The following is a 23,579-nucleotide window of genomic DNA, read 5'->3' on the forward strand; positions in this document are numbered from 1 at the left end:
TCTTTACACTCCTTCAATGCCTCTATCTTCGCCAACTCAACCAAAACATGCTCTTCGTTAGCAACATCAACCTCTAACTTAAGACTCTCTAACAACTTCAAATTCTCCTCCATTTTAAAACTTAACTCCATTACTTCTTTCTCTGCCACATCTTTCTCTCTCGAAACATACGCTATATCAAGCTTCAACTTACTCAGTTCTTGCTTCACATCCTCTAATTCTCTCATAATCCCAGCATTCCCATCTATCCTTGACTCCTTCATCACAGCTTCAGTATCGAAAAATCGAGACTTTAACCTTTGTTTCGACTCCTCTATCCGTAAAGTAAGCTCCTTTACTATCTCCTTCGCCTTGAACAGTTCCGCTTCTGCTTTCGCCTTTGCAAACTCAGAAACTCTTCTACTCTCTCTGTACATTCCAAGTTCTCTCCCTGACTTATGCAAATTCTCCGCAACTGAAGAGGTCTGTTCACCAAATCAAAAATTCATAAACAAGAACCACGAATCATCATAACTCATAACCAACTTGTAATACTAAACTTGCATCATTTGCTTTAAAAATCAGAACTTTAGCAAACTAAATGCATCAATTTGCTTTAAAAAATCAAAACTTTAACAAACTAAATGCATCAATTGCTTTTAAAAATCAAAACTTTAACAAACTAAACGCATTATTTGCACAAATATGAAAGACATATCTCAAAAGGTTTGATCTTTGGGATTCACCTTAATGACTGGCAAATCGAGCTGAGGAGAGACGCTTCCAGTAGCTCTTTGTCCGTACTTATTAATGGCGGCTTTCACTGATACAGTTCCACCTAAATTCTTGTCAGCCATTGATATGTTCCTCCTAAGTTTCTACTGAAACATAGAAACAATTCAATCTTTTTTAGTCGGAAACTAAAAATTACAGACACAAACAGAGTGACCCCATAAGTTTAGTAAAGGACAACTTACTGGTGAGTAAGATGTTGGAGGAAGAGAATGGTTGATGATGATGATTGGCTCACATCGAGCTGTTTTTGCCTTATCATTTTTTTTTTTTTTTTTTTTGGTTTTNAAAGATTAGAGAGAATTTATGAAATTTTGTTTCTTCTGTACTTAGTCTGAGGCCAAGGATACCACAAGTTGCACAAATATATGTCATGTGCCCTTATGTGAATAATAATCAAATAAATTTCTTTTTTTCAAATTTTTATGTGTTCACTGTTCACAACACATTTGTTCTCACTTCTCAAAATTTTCTTCAGAATACAATTTTTTTTTTTTGGGTACATAAATTGATAAATTGATGATCGTAAAATCACCAAAACAAAATGGTGAAAGTTGTAACAATTTTTTTTAATAAGAAGGTTACAAATTTTTTTTGTGTGGGCGGGCAGCCTAATGTTTCATTTTTTTTATATATAGAAATTTAATAGATCTAAATATTTAAAAACTGAGATGAATACAAATGTAAAAAAATTTCATGGTAATTTTAAAAAATGCTGTACTTTCAAATTTTGTTGCCAAAAATATCATATGTTCTAAAGATACCATCAATAGTTTTAGTTTTTCAAAAATACCACAATTAAAATTAAACTTTAAACCCATAAACACGACGTTCCTATCCCTAAAACCAACACCGTAAACTTAAAATAGTTAATCTAAAAGAAGAAATTAATACATTGTGTAATTTGTGTGGATCGCAAGAGGAATACATACCTAGGCTGCTAGGCACATGTTTGTGTGTTGATCCTTCTTTCTTTTCTCTTTTTTTGCGTAAACTAAAAAAAGATTGTAACGATCTGGTTCAATTGTTGGTTCATCACTCAATATTCCCGCAAATGAGCCCAACTTTTAGTTGTGTTGTTTACACACTTAGTAATAGTTTACACACTTATTATAAATGTTAGAAAGAATAATTTAGTTTTCATTATTTTGTAGGCATTATTTTTACAAGCCCATGTGTAAATGTATTAGTGATCGATTATCGAATTTCAGCCTCAGGTTACTTTCACAGTGCTCAATGTCAATGGTTTAATGAGTCAAGACTCAAGACACTAAGGTCATCTCCAATGCAAAGAGATTTTCATGGTCTCTCAACACTATTTTAAATATAAAACTTGTTTGTTTTTAAGTTAAGAGACTCTTTAATATCAATTAAATTTAGATACTTCCAATGGTAGAAACTTACTTGGGTTTCTTTAGAATTTTGAAAGTAACAGAGAAGAGTTTCAAAGTTAAAGAACTACACGCAAGTATACAGCAATGGCAAAGGATAGACAAACTGAATAATATAATCTTCATGGTCCAAAACTTCTCTTTTTTCGTCTTCATCATCAATCACCTCCTCATCAAGAAACGCTATGGACAAGACAAGGTCCTCCGATCCACACTTGCAAAAACATTATGAGTGTTAGAAGGCAAGGGAATTCTATAGTTATAATAAAACAATCTAACAGGAAATTTTACTTAGGAAATTTTAAGCAGTGGATTTAGAAGAACACGAACTTGTTGAGGTATGTCAAGTATTATAACATTTAAACATGTAAAAAGGCGTAAACCATATAGTATTCATTAGGATGACAAAGCACTGATCTGTTTTAGTAATTGAGATGAATAGGGGGAAGTCAAACACTTAAAACACTGGACATGTAAGCACAATCAGGTTCCTCAACTATAGGCGATAGGGTCTCGTCATAATCAAGAAACAAAGCTATTCTTTTACCCTTCGCAAAACCATGATTTTCTCAAAAGAAGTAAGAGCTGATGGACACTTGAGCTGCTAAAACATGATCACAAAACAAGAAAAATGAAGATTAGCAAGATCAAAATAACGAGTCAATGTTCAGAAAAGAAAAAAAGAGGACAGTGAAAGCGCTGCTGCTGATGAGTAAGGGATTCTGTTCTGACGAATGGTTAATCTTGCACTGCTTAACGGTGGAGAATCAGTCATTACAGAAGATGAGTGACCAGGTTTTATGTCCATAACAACACCATAGTGTCGTTATTAGCAAACTATATAATATATCGTTCCTCTCGGATAGAAGAAGCTCTACAACTCCACTTATATACACAATACTTTAGAGAATCCTATTCCTCAGAGAAACTTGGACCCTGAAATGTAGATGCAAAAAGCAATTAACAGAACCAGTTAATTGCTACAATTCTCTGAAGCTAAAAGAGGAAAACATTGCATATTGGCCACTAATAGAACAAAGGAAGGCAAATGAGAGTATGGTATCGAAGGAGACATAAAAAAAGTTTTAGTAACACACACACTTGCAGAATAGACAAACTGAAAAACATATTAGACCCACCTTCACCACCAAATTTTAAATGTGTAGCTCGTAAAGCTTGACAAATCACTGTCATTCTCTCATACATTTTTAATCATAGCACAAACAAACACTCTAATAAAAACTACTATAACCCTTTTGCCAGAAACTTAAAAATCCCAGCCAATATAACGAAGAACAGAGAAGGAAGAGATTGTAAAACGGCTAATTTATGCGAAAATCTCCTTCATCTTCCAATTTCATAACCCAGACCGCGCCCTCTTAAAATCGCTGTGTTTGTCTTCTTCGAATTCGTCTTCACCGTCCATCGAGAAAGTGAGAAAGTGAGAAAGAGAGAAAGAATCGAGAAAGATAGTGAAAGTCGAGGAAGAAAAAAAAAATTCCTTTGTCTAGATTTTTATCCATTCAGAGACGGCCACGTAGGCGTCTCTTACCATCTCTAAAATATCTGTTTTAAGAGACGATTCTCCATATTTATTATGATTCTGATTTATTTTTCAACACCTTTTTCTAAGAAACCTAGCTAAAGAGACTCCATTGGAGATGCCCTAATATTCTACGCAATACCATGCAATACGTACGATACGAGACCACCTAAAATTTTGGTTTTTCAAAAATACTACAGATAAAATCATTAACAACAGTTTTTGAAAATTTTGAAACTCTTAATATCTTTGTTGACGGTTGTTTCCGCGCGTTTATACGAGTAGTTCGAAAGATTTGTGATCAATGTCAGTCATAATGAGAGTTTTTCTAATTAATGTTTCTCTTTACATTCCCTCATGGACTATATATCAGTTCCAGCGGTCAGCCGGTCACTTTTTTTTTTTTTTACCAGGAGATTCAAGAGCGAGGCCCCTAGTTTCCCCAGGACCCAGAGAAGACTGGATGAAAATCTCTGGTCAAATGGAATTGACTAGCATTTTCGTACTTGAGCCGGTCACCTATTTGTATATTGCATTGCTTCAGTTCAAGCCTTCAACACAATCACATTTAAATGTAAAATTTTTCTCGTGGGATAAATAAAAAAAAGATTGTATTTCGATGATATAAATAGTCAAATCAGTTATTTTATAATCTTTTCATATGAGGTGATTTCTATCTAAATAATAACCCATGTCCCCTATTTTTATATACGTGTTTACTTACTTGATCTCGACCTTTAGTTTCTAGGTTCTTTTTGCATGACGGCTAGTTACGTTCACGTTATTTAACGATGCAAGATTCATGCATTCCGCGTTATGCAATGCAATACGAAACCCATACCCAAATAAATACCAAAAGAAGACCACAAAATGTTCCTAAGAAAAAAAATTACAAAACACAAAACAATTAAACATGAAGATCGTGACATTGATACTAGTCGTCTCCGTCATGCTTTCGTTATCATTCTCGGCTGCCATCAAAGCCGCCGACACGGGAGACAAAGGAAACGTGGGAGTGACATGTGACGCAAGGCAGCTTCAGCCTTGCCTTGCAGCGATTACGGGAGGTGGACAACCCTCAGGTGCATGTTGTGCAAAGCTTACAGAACAACAGTCTTGCCTGTGTGGTTTCGCTAAGAACCCTGCCTTTGCGCAGTACATAAGCTCTCCAAACTCTCGCAAAGTCCTCGCTGCGTGTGGTGTAGCTTATCCCACTTGTTGAAAAACTGATCTAGAGATTTTATAAATAAATAAATGAAAGGAAATAAATAACATTATATCAAACGTTTTATGAAACAATTTAACCCGTTTGTGTTAATGTACTTGGCTTATATGGTTAAATAGAGTTTTAATTTTCTTACTGATATTTTTATACAGTAACTTTCTCTGGGAAACGAATTCAAAGCCTAATTAAACACAACAAAAGATCCAAAGTGATAAGAGAAGTTTATATGTTAAGGGTAAAAATTGATGGTGGCTTTTGACAGAGATTTAATATTATTATTATATTTTAACTCCTCGCGGTATACCACTGGACAAACTTTTTGTTATTTTTTTTTTTTTTGGAATTTACAGATTTTGTTGGATTTTGTTTAATAATCTTTGGAATTAATTCAGTTTGATTCAACATGCTTTTACCTTAAATTAGGTTGATTTTACTAAGTTACTAAGATATAATAAATTAATAATTTGTAGACATAGTAGTGTGTTATCAATACTATTTTCTTTCTTATTTTTATATAATCTATAACATATAAATATTATTTGATCATGGGATAGTGTAATCTAATTTCTTAGATCTTTATTTATTTTTTTCGGAATCTAATCTAGTTTATTTGACCAAATCTATAGAAACTTAAAAACTTACTTTTAAATGAGTTCTTACCTAGTAAACCCATTAAATGATTATGCTGAATGAAATAGTGATGATTTGTCAATTTGAATACCATGTAGCACTCTAAGAGTTTCACACAAGTTACATCTATACTAGTATTTTTGCAGCAGTTTTTGCTCAAAAATCGGTTTTGTAGAGTTTTTACATTTAATACATTGACTTTAATATTAGTTACCAAAAATTTCAAAATTAATTATAGGTAAGATTTAAAAAATAAGGAAATCTTTCTACTTCATTCAAACATAAATATATGATTCCCTTTCATTTTTATTTGAATTTATATTTGAATTATCTTGAATTATTCTATAATACATTTGGTTAATAAAAATGGTGTTTTTTTCTGCATATGATGTAATACAAATTAAAAAAACGGACATATTATTCAATTTACGGGTACAACATCCCAAATCGCATAAAAAATTTGAGCAATGGTTCAGAGTCATACGATAAAAGAGACCAAAATGATTCATAATACAAAAAGCTTGATTTATCAGGCATTCAAACTTAAAAAACTTTTATTTGGTTTATTCCGGTTCTTTATTTTAAAGATTTTTTAAAAGTTAAATATTATAAATATTTATATTTTATAAAAAGTAGAAATATTAGAAATATTTATATTTTTTAGAAAGTTAAACTTTATAAAATGTTAAAAATATTAATAATATTTAAACGTTTGTGAAGTTTAAAATTTATAAAGTTTAAATATTATAAATATTTCAACTTTTTAAAAAGTTAGAAAACCTTTAAAATGTTAATAATATATTTAAACTTTTACAAAACTTCAAATATGAGAAATACTCAACCGTTTTAAGAATACTAAGTATTATAAATATTTAAATTTTTTTAAGAAGCGCCAATCTTATAAAATCTAAATGGTTACAATCTTAATAAATAACATATCAACTCAAGATAATATTTATAGTACAAAACAAATAATCTTAATAATTAAGATAATATAGTGCGAGTTAAAATATCTTGGGACGGAATTCTATAGCGGGACGGGTTTGTCGATATTTATATAAATTTAAAATATCATTAATTTGGTGTTACACGGGTAAAACATCATTTTATTATTTTGTTAACACTATTGGTATCAGAGAATAGACATATCTAATTAAATTGATTAAATCAATATTATGTAAAAAAAAATTATATTGTGGTATTATATGGTTTTAAACCATAAAATTAATAATTATTATATAATTATAACATATTTAACCAACAAATACAATTTATAATTTAAATGTTTTAATTATAAATAATTTACTCCGCGGTGTACTGCGGGTCCTATTCTAGTTCATTTAATATAATGACGATGAACTTCAAAACTTAGTTGTATGTGGGAATCACAAAATGTTGAATATAATGACCAAAATCATCACGATAAAATACTTTGTTCAAAAAAAAAAAAAACTTAATATATGAGTATATGGCCCCCTTTTTTTGGGTAAGAGTGAACCTTTTTTTTATAGCAACACTTATTATATGACTAAAACTCAATGAAAAATAACTTTCATTTATTAACCTTACATAATGTTTATAAATACCATGTATTCTATGCAAACACACAACCACCATGACTTGGATTAGTATCAACGATTCGACCAGAATGATTGAAATCACACGCCTCTTTAGTGCCCCCGTTGAACTGGTAGTAATCATTCATCATATATGATGCATGGTTAGTAAGAGTATTTGGTTCATAGCAAGGTCCACCAGGGTTGATTATTACACAACTAGATGTTAATACACTACCGCATAGCCAATCAAGGTTAGCTTGTAATTGTGCATCTGTTGCCGATGGATCTGACACACACCATGTCTTTGCTGAGACATGAAGGGAGTGGGTTACAAGGAAAAATAGAAAGAAGATTAATGTCAACCGAGAAAACATTGTAGTGTTTTGCTGTGTCAATTAACTCAATGATATTGCAATATCTCTCTCTCTCTCTCTCTCTCTCTATATATATATATATATATAATTTCTTCTGAAAGTTATTATTTCCATAAAATATTATTACTTTATTTATAATTCGTTGACCAATTTATGGTTGAAAATATAAAATATAATTTGGTCAATGTAAAGTCAATTTGGTCAATGTAAAACTATTTTCATAAACTATTAACATTCCATAATTTACATTGACTTTAATAGTAAAATTAATCTAATTTACATTGCATTTAATATATATAATGTGATAAAATTTCTTCTGATTGTAATTTATTTCCATGGTATTTTTATTTTATTTTATAAATCTTTACTCATTTATTGTAGTTTCTGGTGGAATTTAAGACTAGTTCACTAATGAAGTAAATGAAAATTATGGAGTATTAATACTTCTTTTGTTCCAATATATAAGATTTTTTTCAAGATTTATATTAATTAAATTATAATTCTGATTTATTTTTTCTATTGGTTGAATTTTTATAAATGATCAAATATTTATCGTTTTTTAATTTTTGTGCTTTTATCAAAAAGAAAAATATATAATGGAACATAGGGAGTAGTAGTTTATAACATATATATAATACTAGAATTTAGACCCGCGCACGCGTGAGATTTTAATTTAATATTTTTATCAATATAAATTGTTGAGCTCAAATATAATCATTCAAAATTTTGAGTATAAATCTATATAAACATTAAACTTACTTTACTAAATGATATATTGTTGAAGATAGTTATTTGTTGTATATATTTGCGTGAGATTTTATATAAATATTTTATCAATAAGAATCATTGAATATAAATATAATTATTTGAAGATTAAAAGATAAATCTATATAGACACTGTACTTATTTTACTAATCTATATATAACATATATTGTCTAGTGTCGAAATAATGTTTTTCTGGCAAATCAACAATATATCACGTGATAACAAAAAATGACTTAAGAACCTCACTGGAAAAGTAAATAATATTGTCGACAATCCTCTGACCTTTTCTCCTTAGAAGAGTTCATTCTATAATCATATTCCATGAAAACATATTTTCAAAAGTTCTAACGTCGAATGTCGATTGTTGACCTAATACTAGAGACCATTTAAACATATTGATACCCCACATTAAATGAAAATATACAAAGTTTCATCAACAGTTTTAGTGCTATGTCGCTACAATGAGGTTGTCCAAGTGCATCATCTGCCATAATAGAATTTTCGACCAAGTCTAAAATGTCTAAATGGGGATAAACGTTTAAACCCGACAATGAATATTCGTTCACTAATCCAAGTTACATATTTTTAAAAACCTCATATGTTATTTGCATATGTTAATTTTGTGATGCAACCGCAGCTTCGTCTTCTAAAAAAACTTAGTGTACTTTAAGTATGTTGTTTTTGCCAATATTTTGGGTTAAAATCATTTACTAAAATTGATGAAGTCTCGAGCTTGTTATATATATATATTATCAATAATATTATTTTTGAAGTACGTTTTGGTTTATGCCCTTCAAGTTTTGCTTATTTAATATGTTTTATTTACAACATTAACCCCTAACAATTTTCCTAAAATAACATTTCGTAGAAACTCAATTAATGGAACTATTTAAATCTACCTAATTTGATACGTTTATTTCCATAAATAACTGGACAACATCTATATATTTCGATTTTTCTACAAACAAATCTACACATTAAAATTTTAATCCCATAAAAATCTTCAAACCTATTTTAATAGATTTTTAGAGAAAAAATCTGTTAGTTTCCTTACATTATCTCGGCTTAGTTAATAGTTTCCATTTAACTTTTTATATATTTATTGAAGAAATATACATAATATTAGCTTAAAATTGAGAATATAAACAAACAATATCTCTAATTTCCTAAACATGGATAACAAAGAGAACGAGTAAATGCTAACAATAAAGCGTGCAATCAAAATCAAATTTTTGTGTTAAAAACTTAAAATAGTTATATCAAAAAAAAATTGTTCGACGAATGATTCTACAAAGATGACTATCATATTTAAAATATATATATTAAGCACATTTTAGATTGCAAAAAGATTTGATCACCACAATACATATATTAATTTTTATATACATTTAACACATAAAATAACTATTACTTCTCACATATCTCTATATTATTCTTGTAACACCCGCAAACCAAAACTGTGTGTTTTGGGGGAGGGTGTCGATCAACACCGTGGTGGTGTCGACACTTATTTCTGGTTCGGCCAGCTTGATTTAATTGTCGATTTTGGTCGGTTTGGTTTAGGGAAAACCATAGAACCGAGATATTAAAGTGAGAAAACGACCTAGGTCGTGTTTTTGTGGGTTGTCACCGCTTGAAACAGAGAGAAAAGGAGAGAAACAGTTTCTTAAGGTTTTGGAGAGAGTTTGTGAGATTTGAAGGCGTTTGTGGAGATATCTTGCTGTGGAAGTGAGGATTCAAGACTAGGAACGTGTTAGAAGGTTGCTGGGAGTGTAGGATTTGTTGTTGTTGGTCTAAATCTTCCGGTAAAGAGGTGATTGCATGACCACGGCTAATCTAAGCCTTTGATCCCTTGCTCTTGCTTGTTTGTTGTTGTTTTGTGTGTTTTTCTTTCTGGGATTGGTTGCTACAGGTTCTTATGGACGTATATGGCTTGGGTTTTGAGTATTGGGCGATTTGGAGGAGGTTGGGAGTGAGATTCGACTCTCGGCTTCGAGCGGATCGCGGTTGCAGAGGGAGTGTCGATCGACACCAGCAAGTCAGGCATTGATCGACATTGTGGGGTAGTGTCGGTCGACACCAAGGCCAGTGTCGGTCGACACTCGGCTGGTTTCGGTCGACATCTCCCTTCCAGCGAGATGATGTTTGTTTTCCTGGTTTGTATAAATTGCTTGTTGATTATTTGGAACTTTGGAATCATTGTTTCTTGTGTGTATAGCCTAGTAGATGGGAGGATTGCCTCACTGAGTGTTTATCAAATACTTATGCATCTCAATTTGTGTTTGTGGTGCAGGTAAAGGCAAAGTGTGATCGTGGAATCAAGGCAATGAAGAGGGGGATGTTCTAGGGACTCGATTGGTTGTTGTCTGGCATTGTTAGGTTGCTAGAGTTGGGTCTTTAGAACTTGCTAGGTTGCCGGTTCCTTGTTTCCTGTTGTTTGACATTGGAATGGTTATGTTTGGATATTGGTTATTATATTATTGAGTATTATTGAATATTGGTATACGTTATTCCACTGTTGTTTGTGATTGTGGTTAGGTGGCTAGTGGATATGGGACCACTAGTTGTAGTTTATTTATTATTATTATTATTTATTGTTTAAAAAAAAACGGGCCAGGTCGTTCCAGTTTGGTATCAGAGCCCTTACGGTTCTAGGTTTGAGTTCACTAGGTTTCTGTTGTTAATGTTGGGATTGCATGCTTCGATTGATTATGTGAGTTAGTCAATTTTGTGTGGCATGGAGTCCTAGAACATCCTCTTCAAGCCTACAGTGTGATGCCACGGTGAGTTTATGTTTTTGTTGTTTTGTGTTATGTTAAGATTGCTTGTTAGCCTCTGTTCTTGGACGTGCAGTGGTTAAAGGTGTTTGAGTTGTTGGTCGTGGACGTGGGCGTTGTCGTGGTCGTGGTCGGACGGGTTTCCGAGGCCAGCGAGTATGTGGTCCAGATTTCCACGAGGAGGTACGTCGTAGGATCGCAAGCGTATCAGGAGTGACGAGAGGGGGTTAGCCGGTGAGCGTGCCGGGGGTGCTGGGAACCCAAGTGTGGGGTTGCAGCAGGTGGAGCCCAGGGTCGAGATGATCGCTTGGTATATCTGTTGGCGTGTTGTGGGAACGGTTACCGAGAGGGGTACCAATGCAGGCTCCAGTTGTACCGCTTGTGGCGGGGTGCAGCCGAGGGCTGCGGATGTTGAGGACTATCCATCTTTTGTTAGGAGGATGGAGCAGTTGTAGATGACCAGTACGAGATTCTTCTCGAGAGGTATCGAGCCTAGAGGGGCATATATGTGTTCATATCCAGGTTGATATGAGAAGTTGAGTGGACAGGTGTAACATTGCAATGTTATACTCGGACGACAGGAAGTACTTTTGGTCGGGAGATGTTTATAGTCGTTAAGGATTGTTGCTCCTGAAGGGATGGTGATTCTCCTGAATACCGATGGCTCGAGGGGCTGGGGGCTCTGAGAGTGGCAGAGGGGATTACGTTCCCCTGAGGAGATGAGTATTTTCCCTGATACCAAGATCTTGAGGATTGTGGTCCAAGAGTGAGACGGTATAACTCGAAGACGCTGGTCTGAGAGTGAGATCGGTATGGCTCGAAGGTTGCAACCTAAGGGTGGAGGAGTTGGGAGCAAGCAATGCCTAGGACGTGAGTATAAACAAACCGATTGAATGTAGACCTCCAGAGATTGAGGTTGGTTAATCTGGGGTTTTGGATGTGTTGACCAATGGGTCAAGGTTTTACGACCATAGCGGTTAAGAATGTGTGGCTGTTGCGCCAAGATTGTGAGATCGGTGGTGCTGGAGTCCCGGGAAGGGGAGTTGCAACAGGTTTGAGCCAGGAAAGGCATGTGTGATAGATACATAAGTTCACGAGAAGCCTTTATGGCAGGATAATCTAATCGTTGCGACGATTTTGGTTTACGTTCATTGGAGATGAACAAGGTTGCTAGATTCAAGGTTTTGGTAAGCTTGTTGAGGAAAACAAGGCAAGTGGTTTGAGTTCGCGGCATGCAAAGCATTCGATGCGGTGAATCAGAATATGCGAACGTATGGTACTTGTTTTTTTTATTACGCTCGTATTGATGATTTACTGTGGAAAATTGCTAAGCGGGAAGCTAATTTTGTAATAAGCTATCTTGTGGAAGTTTCCTTAAGAGACAAGTTACTAAAGCTTCTTGGATGGACAAGAGGTGTTGATATCTGGATGGTGGTGAGTTGATGTCAGCATACTTGATGGGTTTTCTGGGTCACATTGTGTCTGCAGATGGGATTTCTGTAGATCCGGAGAAGATTCAGGTCATCAGGGATTGGCCTAGACCGCAGAATGCCACAGAGATCAGGAGTTTTCTTGGGTTGGCAGGTTACTACAGGAGGTTTGTGCAGGGGTTTGCGAGCATAGCACGTCCTATGACTAAGTTGACAAGGAAGGATGTTCCTTTTGTCTGGTCACAGGAGTGTGAGGAAGGCTTTGCAAGCCTGAAGGAGATGTTGACTACCGCTCTAGTATTAGCTTTGCATGAGCAGGGAGAACCCTATGTGGTGTATACCGATGCATCCAGAGTTGGTTTGGGGTGTGTGTTGATGCAGCATGGGAAGGTGATTGCCTATGCTTCGCGGCAGTTGTGAAAGCATGAGGACAACTATCCTACTCATGACTTGGAGATTGGTGTTGTAGTTTTTGCCCTAGAGATTTGGAGATCTTATCTTTATGGTGCAAAGGTACATGTGTTTACAGATCATAGGAGAGCTGAACTTGAGGCAAAGGCAGTGGATGGAGCTGGTGGCGGATTATGATCTAGAGATAGCTTATCACCCTGATAAGGCTAACCTGGTTGCGGATGCTCTGAGTCGGAAGAGGACAAATTTGGCTCAGGAGCAGGATATGGACTCTCTGGTAGGAGAGATTAGTACCTTGAGTTTGTGTGAGGTTTCTGAGGAGCCGTTGGGTTTGATTGCAGCTGATAGAGTGGATCTGTTGAACAGAGTGCGTTTGGCTCAGGAGAATGGTTTGGGGCTGGTGAATGCCTCTAAGGTTGTTGACTCTGAGTATCAGGTCTCAGCTAATAGTACCATTTTGGTATATGGGCGGATTTGTGTGCCTAAGGATGAGGAGTTCAGGTAGGAAATCCTGAGAGAGGCTCATGCGAGCATGTTCTGTATTCATCGAGGAGCGAATAAGATGTACCGTGACCTCAAGAGGTACTATCACTGGGTCGGGATGAAGAAGGACATGGCTAGTTGGGTTGCGAGGTGCGATGTGTGTCAGCTAGTGAAGGCTGAGCATCATGCACCAGGTGGGTTGCTGAAGAGTCTTCCCATTCCAGAGTGGAAGTGGGATATGATTACTATGGACTTCGTGGTAGATTTTCCAGTTTCCAGGACGTTTGATGCTATATGCGTCATTGTGGACCGGTTGACTAAGTCGGCATATTTTCTGGCCATTAAGAAGACAGATGGAGCAGCGGTCTTAGCTAGAAATATGTGAAGGAGATAGTCAAGTTGCATGGGGTGGCAGCGAGCATTGTGTCTGATAGGGATTCCAAGTTCACAGCTTATCATCCCCAGACAGATGGACAGTCAGAGAGGACGATCCAGACATTGGAGGATTTGCTGAGGATGTGTGTGTTGGATTGAGGTGGCCATTGGGTAGATCATTTGAGCTTGGTAGAGTTTGCTTATAACAACAGTTACCAGGCGAGTATTGGCATGACTCCTAATGAGGCTTTGTATGGGAGGCTGTGTCGTACACCGTTATGCTAGACTCAGGCGGGGGAGAGGAGCATGTACGGGGCATATTTTGTTCAGGAGACCTCGTAGAAGATTCAGCCTAACATGACTTTGGAGGCGAGACCAGTGAGGGTTTTCAGGAGTCCTAGGAACTTCAGAAGAAGAAGATTCCTTTGATGAGAGTCCTTTAGGACTATGATGGTGTTGAGAGAAGGTTTCTTGAAATAGAAGTTTCTAAAAGAGGAAATATTCCAAAAGTGAAAAGTTTTAAAAAAATAGAAAGTTTTATGGGAGTTAGAATTGTCCATTTTTAGTGGTTGTGAGCCTCGAAGGGGCTAGTCTGGCCTTCGCGGTGGACTTTCGAGTCATTGTGCCCGTGTGTGGCGGTCTTTTGTGACATTATGTGGCCTTTGTGGCAGACTGTTTAGCCATTGTGTGGCCTTTGTGGCGGGCTGTTTAGCCAATTGTGTGGCCTTTGTGGTGGGTTGTTTAGCCAATTATGTGGCCTTTGTGGCGGGTTGTTTAACCAGAATGCCTGTTTAGGCGGTCCTTCGGGACATATGGTCTTTGTGACAGTCCTTCGGGACTGATGGTCTTTGTGACAGTCTTTTGGGACAGATGGTATTCATGACGGTCCTTCGAGAAAGATGGTATTTGTGACGGTCCTTCGGGACGAGTGGCCTTGGTGGCGGTCCTGTTTAGGACATTTGTTTGGCCTTTGTGGCGGTCCTTTTTAGGACATTTGTTTGGTCTTTGTGGCGGTCTGGTTTAAGACATTTGTTTGGCCTTTGTGGCGGCCCGTGGGACAGTGAGATGATCCTTGTGTGGACATGAGGTATTCAAGTGAGGGGATATGTGGTTGGTAGGACATTGTGTTGTCTTACGCGAGCCACGGGAAGGAAACCTGGATAGGGATAGGACTCAGACGTGTTCAGAATTGTTTGCTCGCGACTCTTGGGGGACTTAGGTTCTCCCAGTACCGTCATATTCTAAGACTTTGTGGCTTGAGAGAATGATTGGTATATCGGCTTCGGATGACGATCCGGGGGCGCGCTGTAGGGTAGAAACCCGAGAGACGAGGATTGGACTTCCTTATATATTATGGCATGCAGGCTTAGGCCCGATGAGGAGCCAAGATTATGGCATGCAGACTTTGGTCTGATGAGGAGCCAATAAAACTCAAGGTTTAGGCCTATGAGAAAAGGAAAGTCCAAAAGTCGAGAGCAAATAATTCTTGGAGCGTGAGTCTATCGCCTAGAGGTGACCTTTCGTATATCAACTAAAAGTCGGTCGACACTCGGCTGGTTTCGGTCGAAACCTCCCTTCCAGCGAGATGATGTTTGTTTTCCTGGTTTGTATGACTTGCTTGTTGATTGTTTGGAACTTTGGAATCATTGTTGCTTGTGTGTATAGCCCAGTAGATGGGAGGATTGTCTCACTGAGTGTTTATCAAATACTCATGCATCTCAATTTATGTTTGTGGTGCAGGTAAATGCAAAGTGTGATCGTGGAATCAAGGCAATGAAGAAGGGGATGTTCTAGGGACTCGATTGGTTGTTGTCTGGCATTGTTAGGTTGATAGAGTTGAGTCTTTAGAACTTGCTAGGTTGTCAGTTCCTTGTTTCCTGTTGTTTGACATTGGAATGGTTATGTTTTGATATTGGTTATTCTATTATTGAGTGTTATTGGATATTAGTATCTGTTATTCCACTGTTGTTTGTGATTGTGGTTAGGTGACTAGTGGGTATGAGACCACTAGTTGTAGTTTCTTTATTATTATTACTATTTTATTATTATTTATTATTTAAAAAAAGAAAACGGGTCAGGTCGTTCCAATTCTANGATTATGGCATGCAGACTTTGGTCTGATGAGGAGCCAATAAAACTCAAGGTTTAGGCCTATGAGAAAAGGAAAGTCCAAAAGTCGAGAGCAAATAATTCTTGGAGCGTGAGTCTATCGCCTAGAGGTGACCTTTCGTATATCAACTAAAAGTCGGTCGACACTCGGCTGGTTTCGGTCGAAACCTCCCTTCCAGCGAGATGATGTTTGTTTTCCTGGTTTGTATGACTTGCTTGTTGATTGTTTGGAACTTTGGAATCATTGTTGCTTGTGTGTATAGCCCAGTAGATGGGAGGATTGTCTCACTGAGTGTTTATCAAATACTCATGCATCTCAATTTATGTTTGTGGTGCAGGTAAATGCAAAGTGTGATCGTGGAATCAAGGCAATGAAGAAGGGGATGTTCTAGGGACTCGATTGGTTGTTGTCTGGCATTGTTAGGTTGATAGAGTTGAGTCTTTAGAACTTGCTAGGTTGTCAGTTCCTTGTTTCCTGTTGTTTGACATTGGAATGGTTATGTTTTGATATTGGTTATTCTATTATTGAGTGTTATTGGATATTAGTATCTGTTATTCCACTGTTGTTTGTGATTGTGGTTAGGTGACTAGTGGGTATGAGACCACTAGTTGTAGTTTCTTTATTATTATTACTATTTTATTATTATTTATTATTTAAAAAAAGAAAACGGGTCAGGTCGTTCCAATTCTATATAAAAAAACACAATCAAGCGGTGTACCGCAGGTCAAAACTTAGATAACATAGTAACATCTATATTAAAAAACAAAAAAAACTTAACCATTTTATTTCAAATCATATATGAACATTAAAATCATCCCGTAAATTCAATAAATAGTTATAGGTATATAATTTAAAAATTAATAAAACAACAGCAAAATAACAAACAAATATAATCTATGTGTTTTAAATATTTAAAAATTAAAAAATATAGTCACGCAGTGTACTGCGGGTTAAATCCTAGTCATGTTATAAAATTGTTGCTCTAGTTAACAATAGAGAATTTGTTAGAATTACATTTTTTTAGATACCTTTTTCAAAAATACTTTTTTAAAAACATTTTCATTTTTGCTCTTTTTTACACAATTACAATATATTATATTAGCGTTTAGTTTTTTTTTTTTAGGTTTGGGTTCTTTATTTTACATTTAGGGTATAGTTTTTAGGGGTAGAGTTTAGTATTTGGAGTTTAAAGTTTAGAATTTAGTCATTTTATATATTAAAAGTGGTATTTTTGAAAATAGACACCACTATAGGGTATTTTTGAAAAGTGACTTAGAAAAAGGGATATTTTTTAAAATTCTACTTAATAATAATCTTATTAGATATACTACACAAATCACATGTCACTTTTCGTAACGGCTTACATATCATTTTTTCTATATTTTTTGACCATTGATTTTGTTTTTTTAGATGGATTATTTTTTTCCAAATTATTTATCATAGTTTTCTCAAAAAAAAAAGTGACCATTACAATATCTTTGTTTTAGATTATAACTTTTAAGTTGAGTTAAGTAATTATTTTTTTTTGTCATAATTGAATCGACAAGGCCAATCCCTACTACGCGGGGTAACACGACTTAATGTAATCGAATTCTGGTGGGTTATGTCGCAGAAGTGGTGCTGTAACCACTTGACTAAACACACTTCCCTAATTTTTAAATTTTTTATAAGTGAAATTTAATAATAAATATTTGTAGTATATTTTTTTTTAGAAACTAATGTTCCGCTTCGATTTATTTTTCTGTTTAGATTTTTATAAATACAATTACATAAATTGTTTTTTTACTCCACCATGCATTAAAATCTTANTCTTGGAGCGTGAGTCTATCGCCTAGAGGTGACCTTTCGTATATCAACTAAAAGTCGGTCGACACTCGGCTGGTTTCGGTCGAAACCTCCCTTCCAGCGAGATGATGTTTGTTTTCCTGGTTTGTATGACTTGCTTGTTGATTGTTTGGAACTTTGGAATCATTGTTGCTTGTGTGTATAGCCCAGTAGATGGGAGGATTGTCTCACTGAGTGTTTATCAAATACTCATGCATCTCAATTTATGTTTGTGGTGCAGGTAAATGCAAAGTGTGATCGTGGAATCAAGGCAATGAAGAAGGGGATGTTCTAGGGACTCGATTGGTTGTTGTCTGGCATTGTTAGGTTGATAGAGTTGAGTCTTTAGAACTTGCTAGGTTGTCAGTTCCTTGTTTCCTGTTGTTTGACATTGGAATGGTTATGTTTTGATATTGGTTATTCTATTATTGAGTGTTATTGGATATTAGTATCTGTTATTCCACTGTTGTTTGTGATTGTGGTTAGGTGACTAGTGGGTATGAGACCACTAGTTGTAGTTTCTTTATTATTATTACTATTTTATTATTATTTATTATTTAAAAAAAGAAAACGGGTCAGGTCGTTCCAATTCTATATAAAAAAACACAATCAAGCGGTGTACCGCAGGTCAAAACTTAGATAACATAGTAACATCTATATTAAAAAACAAAAAAAACTTAACCATTTTATTTCAAATCATATATGAACATTAAAATCATCCCGTAAATTCAATAAATAGTTATAGGTATATAATTTAAAAATTAATAAAACAACAGCAAAATAACAAACAAATATAATCTATGTGTTTTAAATATTTAAAAATTAAAAAATATAGTCACGCAGTGTACTGCGGGTTAAATCCTAGTCATGTTATAAAATTGTTGCTCTAGTTAACAATAGAGAATTTGTTAGAATTACATTTTTTTAGATACCTTTTTCAAAAATACTTTTTTAAAAACATTTTCATTTTTGCTCTTTTTTACACAATTACAATATATTATATTAGCGTTTAGTTTTTTTTTTTTAGGTTTGGGTTCTTTATTTTACATTTAGGGTATAGTTTTTAGGGGTAGAGTTTAGTATTTGGAGTTTAAAGTTTAGAATTTAGTCATTTTATATATTAAAAGTGGTATTTTTGAAAATAGACACCACTATAGGGTATTTTTGAAAAGTGACTTAGAAAAAGGGATATTTTTTAAAATTCTACTTAATAATAATCTTATTAGATATACTACACAAATCACATGTCACTTTTCGTAACGGCTTACATATCATTTTTTCTATATTTTTTGACCATTGATTTTGTTTTTTTAGATGGATTATTTTTTTCCAAATTATTTATCATAGTTTTCTCAAAAAAAAAAGTGACCATTACAATATCTTTGTTTTAGATTATAACTTTTAAGTTGAGTTAAGTAATTATTTTTTTTTGTCATAATTGAATCGACAAGGCCAATCCCTACTACGCGGGGTAACACGACTTAATGTAATCGAATTCTGGTGGGTTATGTCGCAGAAGTGGTGCTGTAACCACTTGACTAAACACACTTCCCTAATTTTTAAATTTTTTATAAGTGAAATTTAATAATAAATATTTGTAGTATATTTTTTTTTAGAAACTAATGTTCCGCTTCGATTTATTTTTCTGTTTAGATTTTTATAAATACAATTACATAAATTGTTTTTTTACTCCACCATGCATTAAAATCTTACTTCCAATCTAAAACTCATTACCCATTATAAATTTTGGAATATGATTATTTTTTGGTTATATGTTGAATAATAACATTATTACAAAAAAAGTTCATAGTATTATTTTTAATATTTTAAAATTTTCATTTATTTTACTTAATTCATTTTTATATAGTTATTTTTTTATTATTTACTAAAAAAATTCAGATTATTGTTTATACTATTTTAAATTTTCATTAACTTTAGTTAATTTTTTTTATTTATTTTTTTAATATTATTAATTATAAATAATAAATAAGCAATAATATTTTTTATGCAAAAACAAAAAAAATATTGATTAGTTGGATGATGATGTGGAGGAAGGAGAAGATAGAAAAGTTAACTTTATATATATAAATTTGACAGCTTATAAGCACTTACCTTAGTTATTTATGCTTGTTTACTTCAAATTAGGTTAAATTTACTACATTACTTAGGAGGAGGTATTGGTTTGAGATTTTAAGAGAATTTTAATGACTTTAAATAAAATCATGGAAAGTATAAAATTGAGGATTCTAAGTGATTGTTTAGAAAGTTGTTTAAAATCTTGCTGATTTGTTTTTCCTAATCTTGTAAAATCACTCGTAAAATCTTGTAAAATCTTTTTCAAAAAATATTGCACAATATTCTTTTGATTCAACGCTTCTGTGAAAGAAAAAAAAATCTCTTGCTTATCTCATCTTCTATAAAATCATCTTTATTCAACGCCTCTTGACATTGAATAACTCAAGTTTTTGTTTTGATTTGTATTTTTAGTGCTCTATGTTCACATACGTTTGCTCTCTGCAAGATAAATAGTAAAATATATCTTCTTTAACAATTCACATTCACAATTCACAATCATAAGTACACGTTTGCTCTTTGTCTATCACAATTCATGTGCTGGCTGCGAAGGTACTGACTCTATCGCCGGAGTAATCAACGAAGAAGAAGGAGGAGGAGGCTTGTAGGGTAACAACGACACGACAGGTTTGGGTCGGAGCAAAAGCCGGAACCTAGCCACTATTTTTTTTCTGGGTATATGAGTTTGGTTTGCGACGTCTTCGGTTCTTCTTCTCTGCCTCCCAAAAAGTCATGGACTATGATTCACAAATCTCTCTATTTGATGAGAGAGTTTTCATGACTCTTTTTATGAAGAAAATGGTATAAAATCTTAAACCAATAACATAATATTTGAATTCATTAACAATCCAAGATTCTTTTGTTTTATTTGAATAACATAAAACTTTTAATGACTTTGTAAAACTCTTAATCCAATAACAATAGATTTATCAAGATTTTAGATTACTTTTTATAAATCCACAACTAATAACACCAAATTTTAAAAGAGTTTTAGAAAGTCTTAATTGAATAACAACATATTTTACATAACTTTTAAAGTCATTAAAATTCTCTTAAAATCTCAAACCAATACCTCCCCCTTAGTGTAATAATTTATAGACATACTAGCTGTTATACTATCAATAATATTTTATTTTTATATTTGTATTTATTTCATAACATAGAAATATTATTTAGTCTTCAGAATTTAATAATTGTTCGATGAATATATTAATTTATAATATCTTGAATTTCATTTTCTGAAATTAGAAAAAGAGAGATTGTTTGAGCAAATATATATAGAAATTGAGAAGTTTCGTTAGATTTGTTTTCCTTACCAAAAATACTAATAGTTTAGTTTTTTTTTTTTAAATTTTTTATCTATAGTTGTCAAAAAAAAAACCACTAAATGTTGATTTTGTATTAAAACAGTGATGACTTAGTATTATACAATACTTAAAGAGTTTTCACACAAGTTGCATTCATGTTAATATAATGACCATTCGGTTGAATACCTCGCTTTACGAGAGAATCACAAGAAAGAGTTGAATATGAATACGATAAAAACACTTAACGTGAATAAAATCGGATGAGAAATAACTTACGGTTTTCTAAACCTACATAAATTAATTGTGATTCCGCATAAATTGTATTATTCGAAAGAAATTTGCAATAAAAAGAAATCAGTCATCAACGGATCAACCCATGTAATATTTCTATGAATACCTACAACGACCATAACTTGGATTAGCATTAATGATTTGACCAGTATGATTGAAATCACACGCCTCTTCAGTGGCCCCATGCAATTGGTAGTAATCATTCATCACAAATGATGCATGGCTAGTAAGAGTATTTGGTTCATAGCAAGGTCCACCAGGATAGATTTTTGCACAATCAACTGTTCCTATGGTGCATGCCCAATCAATGTTAGCTTGTAGTTGTGCATCTACTGCTGATGCTGCTGAGACACACCATGTCTTTGCCGAGATATGAAGGGGGTGGATAACAATGAGAGAGAGAAGGAAGATTAACGTCCATTGCGGAAACATTCTATTGCTTGTAAATTTTTAACTCAAATGATATTGCCACACATACACACATATATATATAGTATGATATAAAAATCTGAAAGTATTTTATTATTATTATATTATTATTTTATTTTGACCAATTTATGCTTCTTCCACCTCGTCACTTCTTATTTTAAATATTAACAATATAATCCATATTGTCAACAAAACGTAAAATCTAAAATTAATGCATCAATTAATTCATTCATTTTTGTAATATTTTGATTACTATTAAAAACAATAATTTAAACTAAAATATAAACCAAAATGAAATGAAAAAAAAAATTACTTGAAATGTATATACTTAAGTGAAATGTATAAGGTTAATTGAAATATAACATATGAAAAAAGAAACTTATTCTGAACATCACACACACCAGAACAAAATAGTGAAAATACTAAAAAGAAATTTGAGAAAGCGATTTGTAATTAAAAAAAATTCTAATAGTAGTGGTAGATTGTAGAAATTAATTAAAAATTAAAAAAAAATTATACTTTTGATAAATACATATTCAAAAGTTAAAGGGTTTTATTGGATCCTAATTTATAAAGAATTTTGAAGACTTCAATAAAATCATCAAAAGTGAAAGATTCTTAAGGATTTCTAGAGAATATTCTATACTTTTGTTGATTAGTTTTCTAAAATCTTGTAAAATGCTCTAAACAATTTCTGTATTTTTGTGATACTTTCCATGAATTTATTTTGTGAAAAGTGTATAAAATCATGAACCAATAACATAATAATTGAATTCATTATGAATCCTAGATTCTTTTTTTAATTGAATAACACAAAACTTTTAATGACTATGTAAAATCTGAATCCAAAAACCCAAATATGTTAAGATTTAAAATGACTTTTTACAAATCACAAACTAATAACACTAAACTTTAGCAGAGTTTAACAAAATCTTGATCTAATGACAAGAGATTCTACATAACATTTAAAGTATTTAAAATCTATTCAAATCTCAAACCAATAACTCCTACTTAGAATAATTCTTATGTTTATAGATTTAGGAGAATCAATATATAGAAACATAGTAAACTATACATATTTTAGAGTAATAAAAATAATATATGTGAACATAATTTTTCTTTTGTCATACATATAAGATAAAATGTAATATTTGATTTTATAATATAATGTTTATGGATAGATGCGACAACCCGTCCCGTGGACCCCACTAGCCCCTTGCTAGCTGCCCCAACGAACCGTCCGTGGACTCCGCTAACCCCCCGCTAGCCACCCAAACGGACCCCAGGGTTCTCCCGTGGGAAGGTTGTTAAAGGGAGGGGACCAGAGTTCGAGGAACGCATGGCGCACCAATAACTTATGGGTGGATTTGGATGTCCACAGTGAGGGATTATGATCGATTCCCTTTAAGGCCAGCTTGAGGTCCACGGACGGTCTGTTGGGGCAACTAGCGGGGAGATAATGGGGTCCACGGGATGGGTTGTTACAATAGAAACAAGTCCAATTATGAGATTCATAACTATGAAGCAAAATTTACGTGTAGTACAATATTGTTACAGAAACTTTGTGACAAAGGTGAAACTGACTTTCTTTGTGGTGTATGAATGAATGATGTATGGAATGATGATGTATGAAATGAGTAGAAGTCAGGGTGTTTCAATTCCCCTTATGCAGTTGCAGTATAAGAGGTGTCAATCCTATCTGAGTGATTGTGAACAATTAAGATGTGCATATGAGTCTAAGTCAAGCCAATTGTAAAGATTGTTTGTCACTAACAATCCTAAAATGAGATATGAAATGCAGAAAGTAAAA

General features: G+C 33.6%; 4 protein-coding genes across 6 annotated transcripts in view; 1 reads left to right on the forward strand and 3 right to left on the reverse strand.

Moving 5' to 3' along the window:
• The window catches only part of LOC104750464 (protein PLASTID MOVEMENT IMPAIRED 2-like), a 6,106-nt gene extending 5,055 nt beyond the window's left edge, over positions 1 to 1,051 (reverse strand). Inside the window, exons 1-3 of one of the 3 annotated variants that reach the window (XM_010472253.1) lie at positions 957 to 1,051; positions 726 to 860; positions 114 to 464 (exon numbers count right to left, since the gene is read on the reverse strand). In XM_010472253.1, the coding sequence (XP_010470555.1) occupies positions 114 to 464; positions 726 to 836 (462 nt within the window). In that variant the 5' untranslated portion in view covers positions 837 to 860; positions 957 to 1,051. Of the gene's footprint in view, positions 1 to 20; positions 465 to 725; positions 861 to 956 lie in introns of all 3 variants that reach the window. The other 2 variants (XM_010472256.1, XM_010472254.2) reach the window with 2 other exon arrangements.
• Positions 4,576 to 5,159, forward strand: LOC104753629 (non-specific lipid-transfer protein 2-like). Its single transcript, XM_010475853.2, has one exon. The coding sequence runs from the start codon at positions 4,619 to 4,621 to the stop codon at positions 4,925 to 4,927; it is 309 nt and encodes a 102-aa protein (XP_010474155.1). The 5' UTR covers positions 4,576 to 4,618; the 3' UTR covers positions 4,928 to 5,159.
• LOC104750465 (major pollen allergen Ole e 10-like) lies at positions 6,997 to 7,528 on the reverse strand. Its single transcript, XM_010472257.1, has one exon. The coding sequence runs from the start codon at positions 7,491 to 7,493 to the stop codon at positions 7,155 to 7,157; it is 339 nt and encodes a 112-aa protein (XP_010470559.1). The 5' UTR covers positions 7,494 to 7,528; the 3' UTR covers positions 6,997 to 7,154.
• LOC104750466 (major pollen allergen Ole e 10-like) lies at positions 21,404 to 21,785 on the reverse strand. Its single transcript, XM_010472258.2, has one exon. The coding sequence runs from the start codon at positions 21,770 to 21,772 to the stop codon at positions 21,437 to 21,439; it is 336 nt and encodes a 111-aa protein (XP_010470560.1). The 5' UTR covers positions 21,773 to 21,785; the 3' UTR covers positions 21,404 to 21,436.

Source organism: Camelina sativa, chromosome 16 (genome assembly GCF_000633955.1).
Source record: "Camelina sativa cultivar DH55 chromosome 16, Cs, whole genome shotgun sequence".
NCBI lineage: Eukaryota > Viridiplantae > Streptophyta > Magnoliopsida > Brassicales > Brassicaceae > Camelina > Camelina sativa.

Excerpts from the sequence above, each read along its gene's own strand:
- LOC104753629 (XM_010475853.2), top strand. The coding sequence starts at position 4,619 with ATGAAGATCGTGACATTGATACTAGTCGTCTCCGTCATGCTTTCGTTA.
- LOC104750465 (XM_010472257.1), bottom strand. The coding sequence starts at position 7,493 with ATGTTTTCTCGGTTGACATTAATCTTCTTTCTATTTTTCCTTGTAACC.
- LOC104750466 (XM_010472258.2), bottom strand. The coding sequence starts at position 21,772 with ATGTTTCCGCAATGGACGTTAATCTTCCTTCTCTCTCTCATTGTTATC.